This window comes from Amphiura filiformis, chromosome 4 (genome assembly GCF_039555335.1).
Source record: "Amphiura filiformis chromosome 4, Afil_fr2py, whole genome shotgun sequence".
In the NCBI taxonomy this organism is placed as follows: Eukaryota; Metazoa; Echinodermata; class Ophiuroidea; order Amphilepidida; family Amphiuridae; genus Amphiura; species Amphiura filiformis.
Window position 1 is genome coordinate 15137640 of NC_092631.1, and position 15335 is coordinate 15152974.

At 35.3% G+C, this 15335-nt stretch overlaps 1 protein-coding gene across 1 annotated transcript; it reads right to left on the reverse strand.

Annotated features, from left to right (window-relative positions):
- Positions 1–4286: 4286 nt before the first annotated feature.
- LOC140149997 (uncharacterized) lies at positions 4287–13452 on the reverse strand. The gene is made up of 7 exons (XM_072172000.1): positions 13368–13452; positions 11637–11888; positions 9102–9362; positions 6880–6993; positions 6219–6332; positions 5102–5233; positions 4287–4291 (listed from the first exon to the last, which is right to left on the reverse strand). Exons 1-7 carry the CDS (start codon positions 13450–13452, stop codon positions 4287–4289), a joined length of 963 nt encoding a protein of 320 aa, XP_072028101.1.
- Between the last annotated feature and the right edge of the window lie 1883 nt (positions 13453–15335).

Below are 15335 nucleotides of genomic sequence, written 5' to 3' on the forward strand. Positions count from 1 at the left end.
TTACGGCTCTTTCGTAGTGTCCACTCACATATGTGATTCCCTTGGTAAGGAACCGATGTTTTACACAACAAAACCCTGTAACCCTAGAACTACTGAGCCATATTTTGTTATATGGAATACAAATGGACTACTAATTTTCAATTATACATGTCAGCTGTTATATTTGGTATGTCCCATGGGCGTTTGAAATCTGATGCAGTATGCGTTTTTTTGTTGAATTTTTTATAAATTGAACAATGCCAATTTTGGGTATTTCCAAGAAAGATTGTTCCAGCGTTCAGCTGCAGCAAAAGTAAATGCGTGTTGACCATAACACTGAGTTGACACTGATGGAGTTACAAGAAGAAATTGAGAAGAAATGTGCATGGGGAGCATGAGACAGATCTAATTGTTTATTTGGCCTAATGTATAGCTATGGGTACAAGTACAAACATTCCCCACATAATGTCGCTATGACGTCATCGCTTTATAGAAAACACTGGCCTCATCCTCCATGTTTTGCTATCAAAATGGAGATTTTGGTATCAGAAGAAAGCTTAATTTTTGCATCATTATATGGAAAGGTTCCCAGCAAACACACAAACGTTTTCAAAACGTTTTAAATAAGTTATATTTTGTCTTTTGGTTTAGGTAAAAATGTTTTAATAACATTAAAATGTCGGGTTATATAAAGGTCATGGTAACGTTTTAAAACGTTTTGTATGAAAACACACTACAACAATATTTTTTAATGTTTTCAAAAAATGTTATTGTAAACTATTTTTTTTTTTTTTTTTTTCAAACATTTTTGCCAAATATTTTGTCAATACTTAAATAACATTATGTTAAAATATTTGAACCCAGCAAACACAGAAATGTTCTTAAAATATTTTTTTCAAAACCTTTTATAACATTTAAATGTCGGGTTATATAAAGGTCATGAACACGTTTTTAAAACGTTATTGCAAATATTTTGGGTAAACATTTTTCGCAAAATATTTTTTCAACCCCAAAATAACATTCTGTTTAGAATGTTTTGTATCAAGTGTTCAAGAATGTTTTTGGAATGTTGTTAAAACGTTTTTATACCCTTTATATAATCCGACATTTAAACGTTTTCTGTAAAACATTTTTGTTTGCTGAGCAGTAGATTATCAAAAATGTTTTTAAGGTTATGAAAACGTTTTATACTCTTAATATACCCTTTATATAACCCGACATTTAAACGTTTTCTGACAACCTTTTATAACCTTTTGCGAATGATGTCAAAAACGTTTTGTGTTTGCTGGGTTTCTATACAAAAACGATTCTTTTATAAACCATCCATGCAGTTTCCACCTTGATACACCTGAACACACAATTTTGTTGAAGCTAGCAGTGAATTGTCTCTACATAGTCTTTCATTACCCTACGTGGTTGAGTGTATAGCACCATAAGAGCTGTCACCCTGTGTGAGCTTCTAGCTGGAAAATAAGCCTCTGTGATTGGTTTATCTCAAAACCTCAAGTGTTCCCTTCATCCAATCAGAATTTTTTTTATCGAACGAAAGCTAACACTTCCCTCTAAAAGCCCTTTTGTCATTAGGTCAACAGATAACACAATTCAATGTTTATAGCAGGGCAAATGTGGTAAATCTGTTGAAAACGATCTATCCAAGCACAACTTTTGACCAAAATGTAGGTTTTAAAAGTCAAAACCTCAAGTGTTCCTTACAATATTTTTCAAATTTTCATTATATGAAAGAGCGCACTTATATTGTCCATATACTAGCCTCATTAGATGAGCAATGGCCAATTCTCTTTAACTTGCAATTCAAAAAGTTACTATTTTCGTCTGTTTTGCCATACAGATGTAAATCCAATGAACTATGACTTTGCTAAAGAGCGCTTACAAATTGATATGTTCTTTTGCACCTATTCCGAATTATGATATGCCATAGGCTTTGTGTTGTGATCATTTTGATCAGTGGTTCGTAACAAAGAAAGCATTAGCCAGTTGACCTAGCAATGGTCATATTCTAATGTGCACTACTTACGCTAGCGAATGGATCCCCAATTGTGGTATACCTTGCATACAGTTCTATCGTACATTGTGGAATGTTTTACTTCAAAATCACTAGTGCAACTTACCTGCTGGTTATGAGCACTATAGCAATACATTTGTTTGAAAAATGCAAAACATATCATCTGCTTACTTGTTTCACATCTGGTACGTGGCTTAAGTCAGTATGTCACTCAGAACAAAGTCCGACATTGCACATGTGCTTTACCATTGTGACACTCCTGTTGTGCTGTAGAATATACCCGGTACCCCAGGTCAACATAAAAAGTGGTAACCATGTGTGTTCTTCCTTTTTTCAAAACCCCCCTTTTCACTGATTTTTCATTGATTTTACTTCCCTTTTTTTGCCAAATTACTGACAAAATCAGGGTAAAAAATAACCCCTTTTTCAAGGTTTTCAATGAGAAGATTTCCAGACACCCCTTTTCAATGACTCCAAATATTTTAATATATTAAGTACAAAATGTGCAAGTATGAACATTACTTTGTGTCTGTTGTACTCCCAGATGATCCTGTGTTATTAACTGGGGTAATTACAATGCCTGTATACTGATTTTAATTGAAAATGAACCAAAGAGGAACAATCCCTCGAAGTTTTGTGTACAGAGGAACCTGTGAAATACCCCTTTTTTTTAAAATTTCGCGGAGACAATGCTCAGAATACCCCCCTTTTTTTGATTTAAGGTCCGCGATTCAGTCAACAAAATACCCCTTTTCTGCGAAATTTAGAACACACATGGTTACCACTTTTTATGTTGACCTGGGGTACCGGGAGAATATAGCTCCCTGCACCAAAATGTTGAAAAGAAAGCCCCAAAGAAAATTAATCATTTGTCTGGAAATATGCAGTTTGCCACATTAAAGTAAATCATTATGGAAATGCATGACCCATATACTGGCATTTATGTTCCCTCTATACTTCCAATTTCTGTTGCGGCTAAATGGGCCACTTTCTGTGACACAATTTTGAACACAGTCCGACATTGTGAATGTGCTTTACCATTGTGACACCTGTGGTAGCACCATTGCCTCATTGTTGTGCTGCAGCTAAATAGCCCCTATGCACTAAAATGTGACCGTACACCACGAATGAGCCGTAAATGTCCTCAATTGTATTCTGAGTTACAGTGTAAAATGGGCATGAAGGTCATATTCATAGGTATTTCAATTTGGTGCTACGTGTATCTCATTAAATGAGGTACACGTAGCACCAAATTGAGGTACCTATGAATACGACCTTCATGCCCATTTTACACTGTAACTCAGAATACAATTGAGGACATTTACGGCTCATTCGTGGTGTGTACGGTCACAAATGTTGTAAACAAAGCCCCAAAGAAAATTAATCATTTGTCTGGAAATATGCAGTTTGCCACACAAGTAAATCATTATGGAAATGTGTGACCCATATACTGGCATTTATGTTCCCTCTATACTTCCCACTTTGCATTATGTTTTACCATAGTGACACTCGCAGCGGTAATTTTTCAGCATATTTCTGCTGTGGCTAAATGGTCCACTTTCTGCGACAAAATCTTGAAACCAAAAGCCACAAAGAAAACTAATTATTTGGCCGGAAATAGGCAGTTTGTCACAAACTCACAATGGTAATTCATATTGAAAAAAGTGTGACAATGTACTGGCTTTTATGTAGCCTCTTCATTCCACCACAAGTTTCGTAAAGTTAGTAGTGACATCAGTCTAGTGTATAAGTTTGGCAAGCAGGAAATTGCATATTATCACCCTGCTAGGATAATTGCTTAGCTCATTTTTCAGTCAAATTGAGATATTTGCCTAAATCATGTGTCTATTAACATGTGCACCTGCTGTAATATATGCCATTGACTTTGACCAATCATAAATATCATAAAGGAGATTTTGGGGCGAGTTTTGACAGGTGACAATGGTGAGTTAGGCATTTTAACACCTGAATTTATGCCTAACTCAGCTGTTTGTCTGAAGATTTTGCTCTGATTTTTGTCAATGAAAGTCTCATGTATCAGTTATGTAATCACCCTTATTATTTCTGAGAATTCCTTTACATTTGTCTCATTATACGTATGATGCATGCTTGAACAATATATTGTACTTATTTTCAAAATTACAAAAAATGACTAAGGCAATTATCCTAGCAGGGTGACAATATAATATGTGACACAATCTGGTCCATGGAGGCCAAAGGCATTTCCAAAATTAAGTTACTATAATTATTACCTTATACAAACATAATTACGCTATCATATAGCCTATACTGAAAACAATAATCAAAATTCCAGTTGAGTCAATAATGATTTACTTCATTATATTGTTATACTTACTGTTTTGGCAGAGAGTTCCATCAAATCCAGGGCTGTCACCATGGGGGTGCCAAGCGATCCCTAAAGAAGGAAAGAGAGAAAGGAAGAAAGAGAGAAAGGGAGAGAGAAGGGGAGAGAGGTGAGGGAGAACGGAGGGGGAGGGAGAGCTGAGGGGAGAGAGATGGGGAGAGAAAGGGGAAAGTGGGGAAGAAGGAGAGAGTATAGATGTGTCTCTCACATCGTGTGAGAGAGGGTGAAAACTACAATAAACCAAGATGGTCATATATTGGGCATACAAGAATGTTGGCAAGGCGCATCGAGACGGTGTCGTCCGTGATAAGTGCATGACAGACTCATGATAATTCTGCGTTGAAAAAGTTGTTGTGACACTCCGATAGTGTTTATAGCTACATGTAGGTGAATATCAATAATGCACACTGATACAGAGCCTAAAATGTACCCCCCCCCCCAACGTACGGCAAATTGTACATGCATGGGAGCTGCCATTGGGGTGCTGGAGACCACAGAATGCATCCAGGATTGCTTTCTAGGCGATGCTGGACACATACAATGAGTGAATGCGAGACATAAGTGCAATGGGTGCTCGGTAGTGTTCAAGGCCTGGGTTTCCAGGATACTAAATGACAGAGTTATGGCAGCTTGCATAGCTTTACCTACTGCTGAAATGACTGACTAGCCCCATATCATATAGGTACATGACGTTAACTTACATAATCTCACCTGATACCAATATTCTGACTTACTTGTAGTATTACTTGTCCCACAGTGAGTCCCTGCAAACCCTGCCAAACACACACATGTATAATAGCCTTCTATCTGTGTAATACACTCCCCGCCATTCTGACATGGATTCACTGGATCACAATCATTGACAGCTGAATTGGAGAGGAAAAACAATAATTAATTGTAAGAATAATATAAGTACTTTAGTGGTAAATATACATTGCAAGTACTTTGGCATGAGTATGAGTACAAGTACAGTAACATATCACAAGTAATAGTAGAGAGGCCACTTTCTAGCTACATAGGGTTCTGTGCATCATTTTTTGACAAAGTTGCCAGCTGGGTTAGAATTAATCGTTAGAGTCTCCTCTATTTGTTTAACCCGGCTGGCATTTCTAAAAAGTGACGAGAACTGAGATATTTTGGTTACAAAATGTGTTTTTTGTGACTTTTTTACCCCAAAATATCAAATCTAAAAGTATAGCCATAACTTCAAAAGAAAATTACACCGACATTATGACAGGTCACAGTTTTGGCATTCAATTTCATAGATGCAATTGCCGTTTTTTTCTTCTTAATTTTTCTTTCAAACGGTTGTCTTTCGGGTGGACTAGGATTTTTCTAAGCATTTGGTGGAGCTTCATAGCCGTATTAACCTTGTGTTTCTTATAAATTCTCTGGATTCACTCCGTGAGGCCATTGACATATGGAATCACCACCATATCTTTGCTTTTGTCATCGGTGGTCTTAGAATTCTTTGATCTCTTTTCAGTATTTTGAGTTTTATCTTGCACTTGGTCTCAACTTATCCATAGACTAGTCTGGGTAGCCACAAGTTTTAAGGGCTGTATGGATTCTCCCTTCTTCTTGAATTTTGTATTCTGTTTCCATTAACAAAGGAGTTCATGCTGTCAAAGAGAATTCAGATAACTATTTTTGGTGGAGAGGGTGCTCCCAATCATCTACAATCCTCTTTTAAAGACTGGAAAAGAGACTAAGAGGTTTCCCGGGAAAGTGGATCAGATGACCATATCAGTCATAGCTGGTGAAGTCCTCTGATGTGAAGCACAAAATATTGTAGTGAGTAAAATTCACTTGGTTTTGTCAAGCAAAATGGAAATATCTGAAATATCTTACTTGTTTCACAATTAACCCCTTGGAATCCATCTTGACATATACATATGTATATGTTTATCCCGTCTATACAGACACCACCGTTTTGGCATGGGCTTGATATGCATTCATTGACATCTACAAGAAACAAATATATCAATAGGAAAAGAATTTAATGACTGAAACTTAATGACATAAAGTCATAATTCATAAAATTATTACTTTATGTCCTCGTATAGAACTGCATGTTAAACGGCCTAAATAACCAGTAGGGTTTCTTTCACTTTACCTTGTTATTTCAGCTCAAAATGGACAGAAACCCTTCCCTACCATTATTACTAGTGTCATTTCAGTATTTTGAGTATAGAATAACAAAATTAAAATTTGAAGGAAATCATACATTAAGGCTTTAAGATGGCCTTTATTTCAATTTAAAATGGACAGAATTCTTTCCTGACAGTTACTATAATAATTATTTCAGTATTTTGAGTAAAAAACATTAAATATACTTAATAGCATTTACTGAAGTTCCATAACATGGCCTTATAATATAAACTTTCCAATAAAGACATGCCCATTTCTAAAAAGCATAAACTTAACTGATTCTTCTATGCTGTTATTTATATATTTACATTTAATGTGAGCAGTGCAGGAGAAGTATTTAAAAATATCTGAAATATCTTACCCGTTTCACAAGTAACCCCTTGGAATCCATCTTGACATATACATATGTATATGTTTATCCCGTCTATACAGACACCACCGTTTTGGCATGGGCTTGATATGCATTCATTGACATCTACAAGAAACAAATATATCAATAGGAAAAGAATTTAATGACTGAAACTTAATTTGTATTTTTTCTGTGTGCATACAATTGGATGCCTACTTATCAGACAACTACTTAAAAGGGAAATTTAACATATTGTATTACTTTAGTAATAGTGTGTAAATTTAATCAAATAAATTAAAATTTCAAAGTTTAGGGGCCTGAGCTTTTTAAAAATAAAATGTTTATAATTATGTTGATAGATATTAAAAATATATTATTCGAAAGAGAGGAAAACACTTCAAAGAGCTATTATGGTAGTGATATCATCTTCATTATAAAATGATGTTCATTATTTTCTGCACAATATATTGATGTATGGACATATTACAAAATTAAATAACAATATTTCATATCAGAATCACAATCTGGCAAATTAGTTCTATATACTACAATAAAATAAAGTAACAATTAAATTTAAAGAAAATATATCTATTTCTTGTTCTTTCTCATCTTAACCATCTTGCAAATTTTGGTTCAATGTTTTGTCATGTTAAAATTAACACATTTGGAATTTTGGATAATTTATACTTGAAAAAGGTACATTAATATGCTTTTCTCATGTACACTATCTGAAGTATTTCTTGATTAAGGGCACACAGACCCACCTTTGCACAGTATGTTTTGGGACCTGAGAGCACATCAGACACACCAAAGTCCATTCAGAATGTCCTTCTGAGGTTTCGGGTGGATTTCTATGATCAGGAGTATCTTTATGCAAGAAGTAATCATATAGTTACCAACACACTTACCTTACAATTAGTTCCAGTAAATCCAGCTGTAGGGATTTTGCCGCCCTAGGCAAAGCCTCTCCCTGCCGCCCACCAAAAAAGAACTTTCATTTAAGGGGGGGGGCAAGCAGAGGCAAACTTATTAAATGAGGGGGCAGGCATCGTTCATGCTGTTTGGGTTTATAAGGAGTCTTGGGATCTGCTTGGAATGTATCCCTGGAATAGTGGTGTAGATTTCTTTTTGACATGGAAGGATGGGGTTGGAAAAATTGTCTGGAAGTTTAGCAAATCCAGCACCTTCTTGGATCAAAAGAAGTCTATGGTAGCAATGCGCGCAATTTTTTTTGGCATATTGAAGCTAAACTGGTGACATATGGTACAAAAGTGGAATAAATTGGGTTTTTTAAGGGATCTAGAATGAGCGTTTATGGCGTTTCTACAGTATTTTATGTGGGACATGAGAGCACCTCAGACGTATCGAATTGCATTCTGAATATGAAGCATGTCTTTCTGATATCAAATAATTGTCATTTTTTGAAATTCACAATATAATACAAATTTTATGACAAATTATTAAAATTTGATATTTTTCAAATTTTTGATATATAACAGTCCTCGAAATAAATTTTATAAGTATAATGATATATTCTTAAAGTGTATGTAGCTGGGAGGAAAAGCCGATGATCAATTGAAAATTAAAATGTTGACCTTTTATATTGAAGATATGGATTTTTTTCCCAAAAAGACCTATTTTTTGTTGGTGTTTTGGGAAAAAAAATCCATATCTTCAATACGAAAGGTCAAAATTTTCAATTGATCGTCGGATTTTCATCCCACCTACATACACTTTAAGTATAAATCATCAGATTTATAAAGTTTACTTCAAGTACTGTTAAATATCAAAAATATCAATTTTAATGATTTGCCATAAAATGTGTATTACATTGCGAATTTCAAAAAATCATTATTATTAAAATTATTTGATATCAGAAGGACATTCTTCAGTATTCAGAATGCAATTCGATATGTCTGATGTGCTCTAATGTCCCACAATAAATACTGTCCAAACGTTCATACCCCTTCCTTAAGGTTAAAATGACCAAATATGAGATTAATTAATAACTCCTAGAAGTAGGCCTACTTGCCTTCTTCATTGGGGGAAGCAGAGGGCAGGGGTTCACATCGGAGGGGCCCCCCCTGCCCCTAGCTGCTAGTTGACATGGGCTAATCGGTTCCCAATTATTCATGGTTTTATTTTGTTATGATGTATTTATGGCTACAATTAAAATTAATTCTGGTATATTTCAAACAGTAAGACTCTAAATACTCTTTTTCTTTGCAACTAACCTGTGTCCGTTGTCCTTTCTGCCAATGCACCTATTTCAGTCCTTATGCCACCAATGATAGCATCAACCCCTATCTGATAGTATGCATCAGCATTCAAACCAGTGATTGTCTGTGGGGACCCGGTAGACTGCAGGACTCGTACATCAGTTTTATCATAACTTATGACAGACACCACATAACCAGTTGCACCGGCAACATTGTTAAAGCTTATATCCATGCTGCTAGCTTGTACATTAGAAGACTGGACATTGCCTGTAGTTTCTGTAAAATTGTTTTGAAAAAAGATTTTGAATTTTATGCATAAAATGATTAAGAAAGAAATAACATTATTGATTCCAGATTATAAGATTTCTAATTGCAAGGAACCAATATTTGTATTCTGTCCCACAGCCTCGATTCTGTCTCTGGGTAACGAAGCAATATACAGCCTGTCTCAAAAAAAATTGTGCAAGTGAAAAGTGCCCTCTGTGGCAATTAGAAAATATCGTTGTGACATATTGCCTACATCAACGTCAAGGGCATATTCGTAGCTCTCAAATGCCGTTTAGTCTATTCAATTTGCTTGTTTTAATCTCGAGATATGCTTACTTAACAACGAAAGGGTAAAATCACAATTGTGCCACTTTTACTAGTGAAGAGGGCTGTACATGTAAATCAATAGCATCAAGTTTATCAAGAGTTCCTTCGTCAAATCAAAAGAACGCATCAATTACACAACAATACAAAATTGTTTTTAATGTTTTATCATTACAAAGGTATAGGCCTAATGATTCTCTTTTTCTACTAACGACCTATTAAATGATAAATAAATAATTCACATTCTGCTGTAAAATTAAATACATGTGCATGCCAATGATTTTACCATGGTAAATACTGTTCTTTTTGTCATTCAAGACAATGTTAAAAAACAAATAAATATTACACACTTATGGGTTAATGAACTTTAAATGAAATTTGACAAATTAATGAAATTAGACAAAATAAGGCACGCGCGCTGGTGTTGATGCGTCTAATGCACACGGGTATCGTGCATTAGATGCATCAACATCAGCTATCGTTGATTTACATGTACAGCCCTATTCCCTAGTAAAAAGTGGCACAATTGTGATTTTACCCTTTCGTTCTTAACTAAGCATATCTCGAGATTAAAAAGAGCAAATTGAACAGAACAAACGGTATTTGAGATAAGACTGTGCCCTTGACGTTGATGTAAGCATCATGTCACAACGGTATTTTCTAAGCGCCAAAGAGGGCGCTTTTCACTTGCACAATTTTTTTTTGAGACAGGCTGTATACATGGGTACTACAAAATCTTAAGTAATTTAACTTCTTCAGTCCTCTCCAAAATTCACTTCTAAATATTCAAGAGCTAAAACCCCCAGGCTAAAACCACAGCTTTCCTCTCAACATACCCTGGCCCCAATGCGTCTGGAGCACTGTGTGTTGACGATGGTTCAATTATCTACTCATTTTGTTGAAAGTGAAAATTAACTATTGCTCTGACATCGAGTCTGTTTGATTTTGTTACATTAATGTATAGATTTAGCATCTCACCATCTTACTGCCTTGGAAACTTCATCACCTAATTTATTGGGATCTCATCAACATATTGAATGTCTCTAATTATTGTACTGGACATGATTTGCTTGTTTGGAATATTCTACTATGGAGTGTGAAAATTCTACAAATCTAACTCAGTCATCAATAATTTTAGTTCTGCAGTGTATTCAATAGCTTTCAATATTCTGATATCTTTCTACATAAGACTCAAAGACTGGATGTGCATTACAAATTAAAACGAATAAAACTGAATTCTTCATAGTCGGTACCTCAAGGTCTTAGTAACCTCTCACCATTGACTTAAAGTGGGAGACAGTATCATTAAACCATCTGATAATGTTCGAAACTTTCAAAACACCTTGATCGTTTGCAGTCTCTCAAATTCAAACTGTCGATCTGTACATCTTCAAATGCTTACATGAATCTGCTCCTTATAACAAGATCCTCTATGGATACCAGTCTTCTGAACACTCACATCTGTTAAAATCGCAGTGGTGACAAGTCTTTTCATTCCGCAGGTCCAGCATTGTGGAACTGCCTTCCGCATACCATCAGGAAGGCAACCTCGGTGGCAACATTGACAGAAAATTTCTTAAGGCTTATTATTATCCTTTTTGACTTTTTGCTTTTGTTCATTCTCTTGTTCTTGTAGCATTTGATTTTAATGTAATAGCACTTTCTAAGCTCTTATATGAATGTATATGTATGTATAAACTTCACAAAAGTAACTTAGTTTATTTCTTGTTTGTTTTACATTATACTTAAAACAGAATAAGAATGAGAATAAAAGATAGGATTTTTTTGTCTCTTTCCTATCCAATATGTCATACAGGATGGGCTGGCCATATTTTTATCTAATGACACGATATTGAAGCTTATTGAAAAGATAAAAGACAAAATCCTATCTTTAATTCTCTGTATCTTGAATGAATGAAGTCATTTTCTGGTATGAATGGGGTCGATAATGGAACTTACTTGTAGTGCCCATAACAGACCCAGCAAAACCTTCTTGACCATTCACAACAATATCCAAACGTGCCTGATATACTGTATTAGCTGATAATGCTGTGAAGGTATAACCAGTTGCAACAGCAGGGAATGTCACTGTCTGGTCGAAACCATCATGTCCTACAAGGGTCACCGAATATGACTGTGCATTTGGTACAGCATCCCATGTTATCTGCATACCGTGGTCTGTGAGAGCGCCAATTTGAACATTAGCAGCAACTGTGACAAAACAAACAAAAAAACATGATTGAAAATAATGAGGTCATGTGCTACTTGTTAAATTATATGTCGTGATTTTCAAAGGAGACATTTAGACATAAACCTGAACTAAATCATTATATGAAGTAAATTTACTTTAGTTTGCATTATAATTCACTGCAGATCAAATCATGCACTTGTAGCAGCTTTTGTCACACATGTACACACACCCCACACATCCACACCCCTACTTCAACAGTTGGCACTATTAAAGTGCTGATGACTCAAAAACCATGCAGTTGTACAGATAAACATGGAAATAGTAGATGAGAAGAAATCACAACAAAATTGATCGCCTGTGACTAATCCCTCTTATCTATTCTTCATTACAAAGGAGGAGGACTCAACAAATTCCCTTTTGAAGACACTCACATTAGCTATAAATCTTTGTTGTGACCTTGGTTGATAAAGCCCACTTTTAATGTTCATTTAAACTGGATTCTATAAACATTTGCAACAAGTTTCTGCATTTTCAGTTTCACTGAATGGGTCTTTAAGGCTAGCTTGTACTTGAATATTTGTGTTTAAAGAATATGGTAATCTTCAGTCTGCGCATTGAAAACCCAGCCTGAAGTCGTTAACGTTGTTAGGCTACGTATAAGAAAATACGATATAGGTGGCTACGCATAACATAGAGAAATGCATGAAAATAATCCATATGGGGTTACAAGTCAACTCTCATTATACATTATATAACTCATACAAAGATTCTTATCATTTGATTAGTCAATTACTATTGAATATCTTTGCTATAGAAAAAGACTAATGCACCCCGCGCCAGTGCAATTGTCCATTTTCCATTGCACTGGCACACAGCTACCATGGCAACACTGACAGACGCCGACAATCACTTCAACTCGCCAATTATAGGTGTGGGTGTCGTTTCTAAAATAAATACAGTTTGTAAATTTGTAATTTATTTTGTTTTTCTGGTGATTTATAAAATTAAGCGGAAGATAAAGAATTTTATATGTACGAGTTATATATAAAACAAATATTGACAGTTTTTATTCGTTTAATGGAAAGAATATTTTCATTCGGTGAAATGAACTGATCCATCAAGCCTCGTTGAATGGAACAGTCCATATTTCACCTCATGAAAATATTCTTACCATTGTACTCATTCAATATTTGTATGCTGACCGACCCTCACAATTTACAAGGGCTGACACAAGCACAAACAAAAAATGCAGCAAAATAAGGCCTAAAAAATTGTTTGATTGGCGTAACATAAAAAAAAAAAAATTTACACACAAGCGGTAAATTGCGTAAGAGATAAAGGCCTTGAAACTTTTTTGTTTCTTTTTTTAAATTAAATTAAATTTTTTTTACAAAAAAATAAGAAAAAAAGTCTAGGGTCGGGCCTATTTTTAGAGTCGGTCGGGTTACGCCAATCAAAATTTTTTTAGACCTAAAAACTGTTAAAAACTATCAACTTACCTTGTGTCAAGCATGTCTGAATGAAATATAAATAGGCAAGTAAAACAGTCAGCAGTAGGCTCCTTTTGATGAAATACATCGCCATATTTTGATCTGCTTATGTAGTCATTAATGTCTTTCACAAAGTTGTCCTAGTGAGACTCAACTTTCTTTTATCAGCATTTGCCTAAATACGCAGTCAAACTTTTCCTTCTGTATAACTAATGTATTGAGAGTTGCTACTATTTATATAATGGTAGACCAAGGCCCAGATGACACCTTTAAGTTCAAGTAGTCTTCTTTCAAGCCCAAAAAGCACACAAATATGGTGCCTTTACTGAATTTAGGCAGCAATCTACCAATGGTTCATCTGGGACTTTATTGTCGTGAATCCAAGCCTACAGCCACAACCCATATTTAAAAAAAAGGTCCACTTTTTAAAAATATGGCCCAAAAGGTTGTAATTATTAAAAACATTTGGTACAATTCTGGGTTACCCTGTGCACCCTGTGTTAGGGTTAGGGATATGGTTATACTTGTACGCAGGGTATACCAGAATAATTCCAAAAAATATGATATAAAGAGAACACTTATTTTAAGTTAAATTTTTCAAAAACATATCCAAAAATTCCCAATTTTGAGGGGTGAATGCTAACCTTAAGGGACCGTTCACAAACACTTGTTAGGGGGGCCTGATGCAAAAAGGGGCCCTTGAAAATTGAGTTTATATGATTTTTTATGGGATTGATCCATTATTTTCATGTCAAAAAGGCGGGGGGGGGGCCTGAAATTTTTTAGGTCTGTAAGGGGGAGGGGCTGAAAAACTTGAAAAAAGTGTTTGTGAACAGTCCCTAAGCATGCAAGCCATTTTTTTTTGAGTTCCTGCAAACCATAATGAATCCTGTTTAGTGGTAACAGTGGCCCACCTTTAAGCATCCAGCCATTAAAGTAGCCCAATATTGTGGCATAACATGGCAATCCTGCATTATTCTGCTTGGGAATTTAACATCATTGGGTCGAAGCACCATGAAATCCCCGTGACAAAATCATGTAATTTTACATTGAAACTTTTATTTGCCTTGTCAGTGATTCTCAGTCTTAATATGCATTGATCATAGTGATAATGAAGTCAACTATACTAAAGGCAAACATATGCGATGCCAAGAGGTGAACTCAATCACAATATTTGGCTTGATCTGATCCAATCATGCCAAAGGAGACAATTTTCTTATCATCATCATCAACTTGCCTGGTAACCAAGCATGCTGTTAAGCCCCACTCCCCAGGTTTGTCTCTCAAACCTGCATGCATATGTATGTGAAAGCATAAATTTTGTTAAAGTTATTGTTAGTGGGCTAAACACATACACACCCATGTTTGTAAATATCTGCAAACGAGGACCTCATTCTGCATACAGGCATGAGACTGCACTTTCCTAAAAAAAACTGAAAAAACTGAAAATGCGCGTGAAATTGGGCAAAAAGTACCAAAAACAGGCTGAAATTAAATAAAGTTGCGGAAATATTGACTATAAAAAAAACTGAATTCAGTTTTTAAACTGAAAATTCTCATGCCTGTGCATATGATTTAATCCTATCTAACCACACATTGACCCCATTTTAAAATATACACAATTTTGTTGGATTTTAACCTATCAACCTGGGACTGATTTTTATATCACCAATATGGGACGCACTCTCAAATGCATTTTTAAGCCATTTGCAGTCAATTGCACATCTTAGCTAAACAGGGATGTTCCCCCGTTACAGTAATGTCCACAGTTGAAGTGTCAAGTTTCACAAAAAGGTCCGTGTTTGACGGCAAACACAAACGCACATAATCATAGCACATAGTTGCCAAATGTTGGAGAGACAAGCCTATTTTGGGCATTAAAGATATCCTTACATCCCAGCACACTTGGTTGCAAAGTGATCAGCATTTCTTATGCCAATTTTCTTATGCATTTTATTATTTTTATGCTGCTGCTTA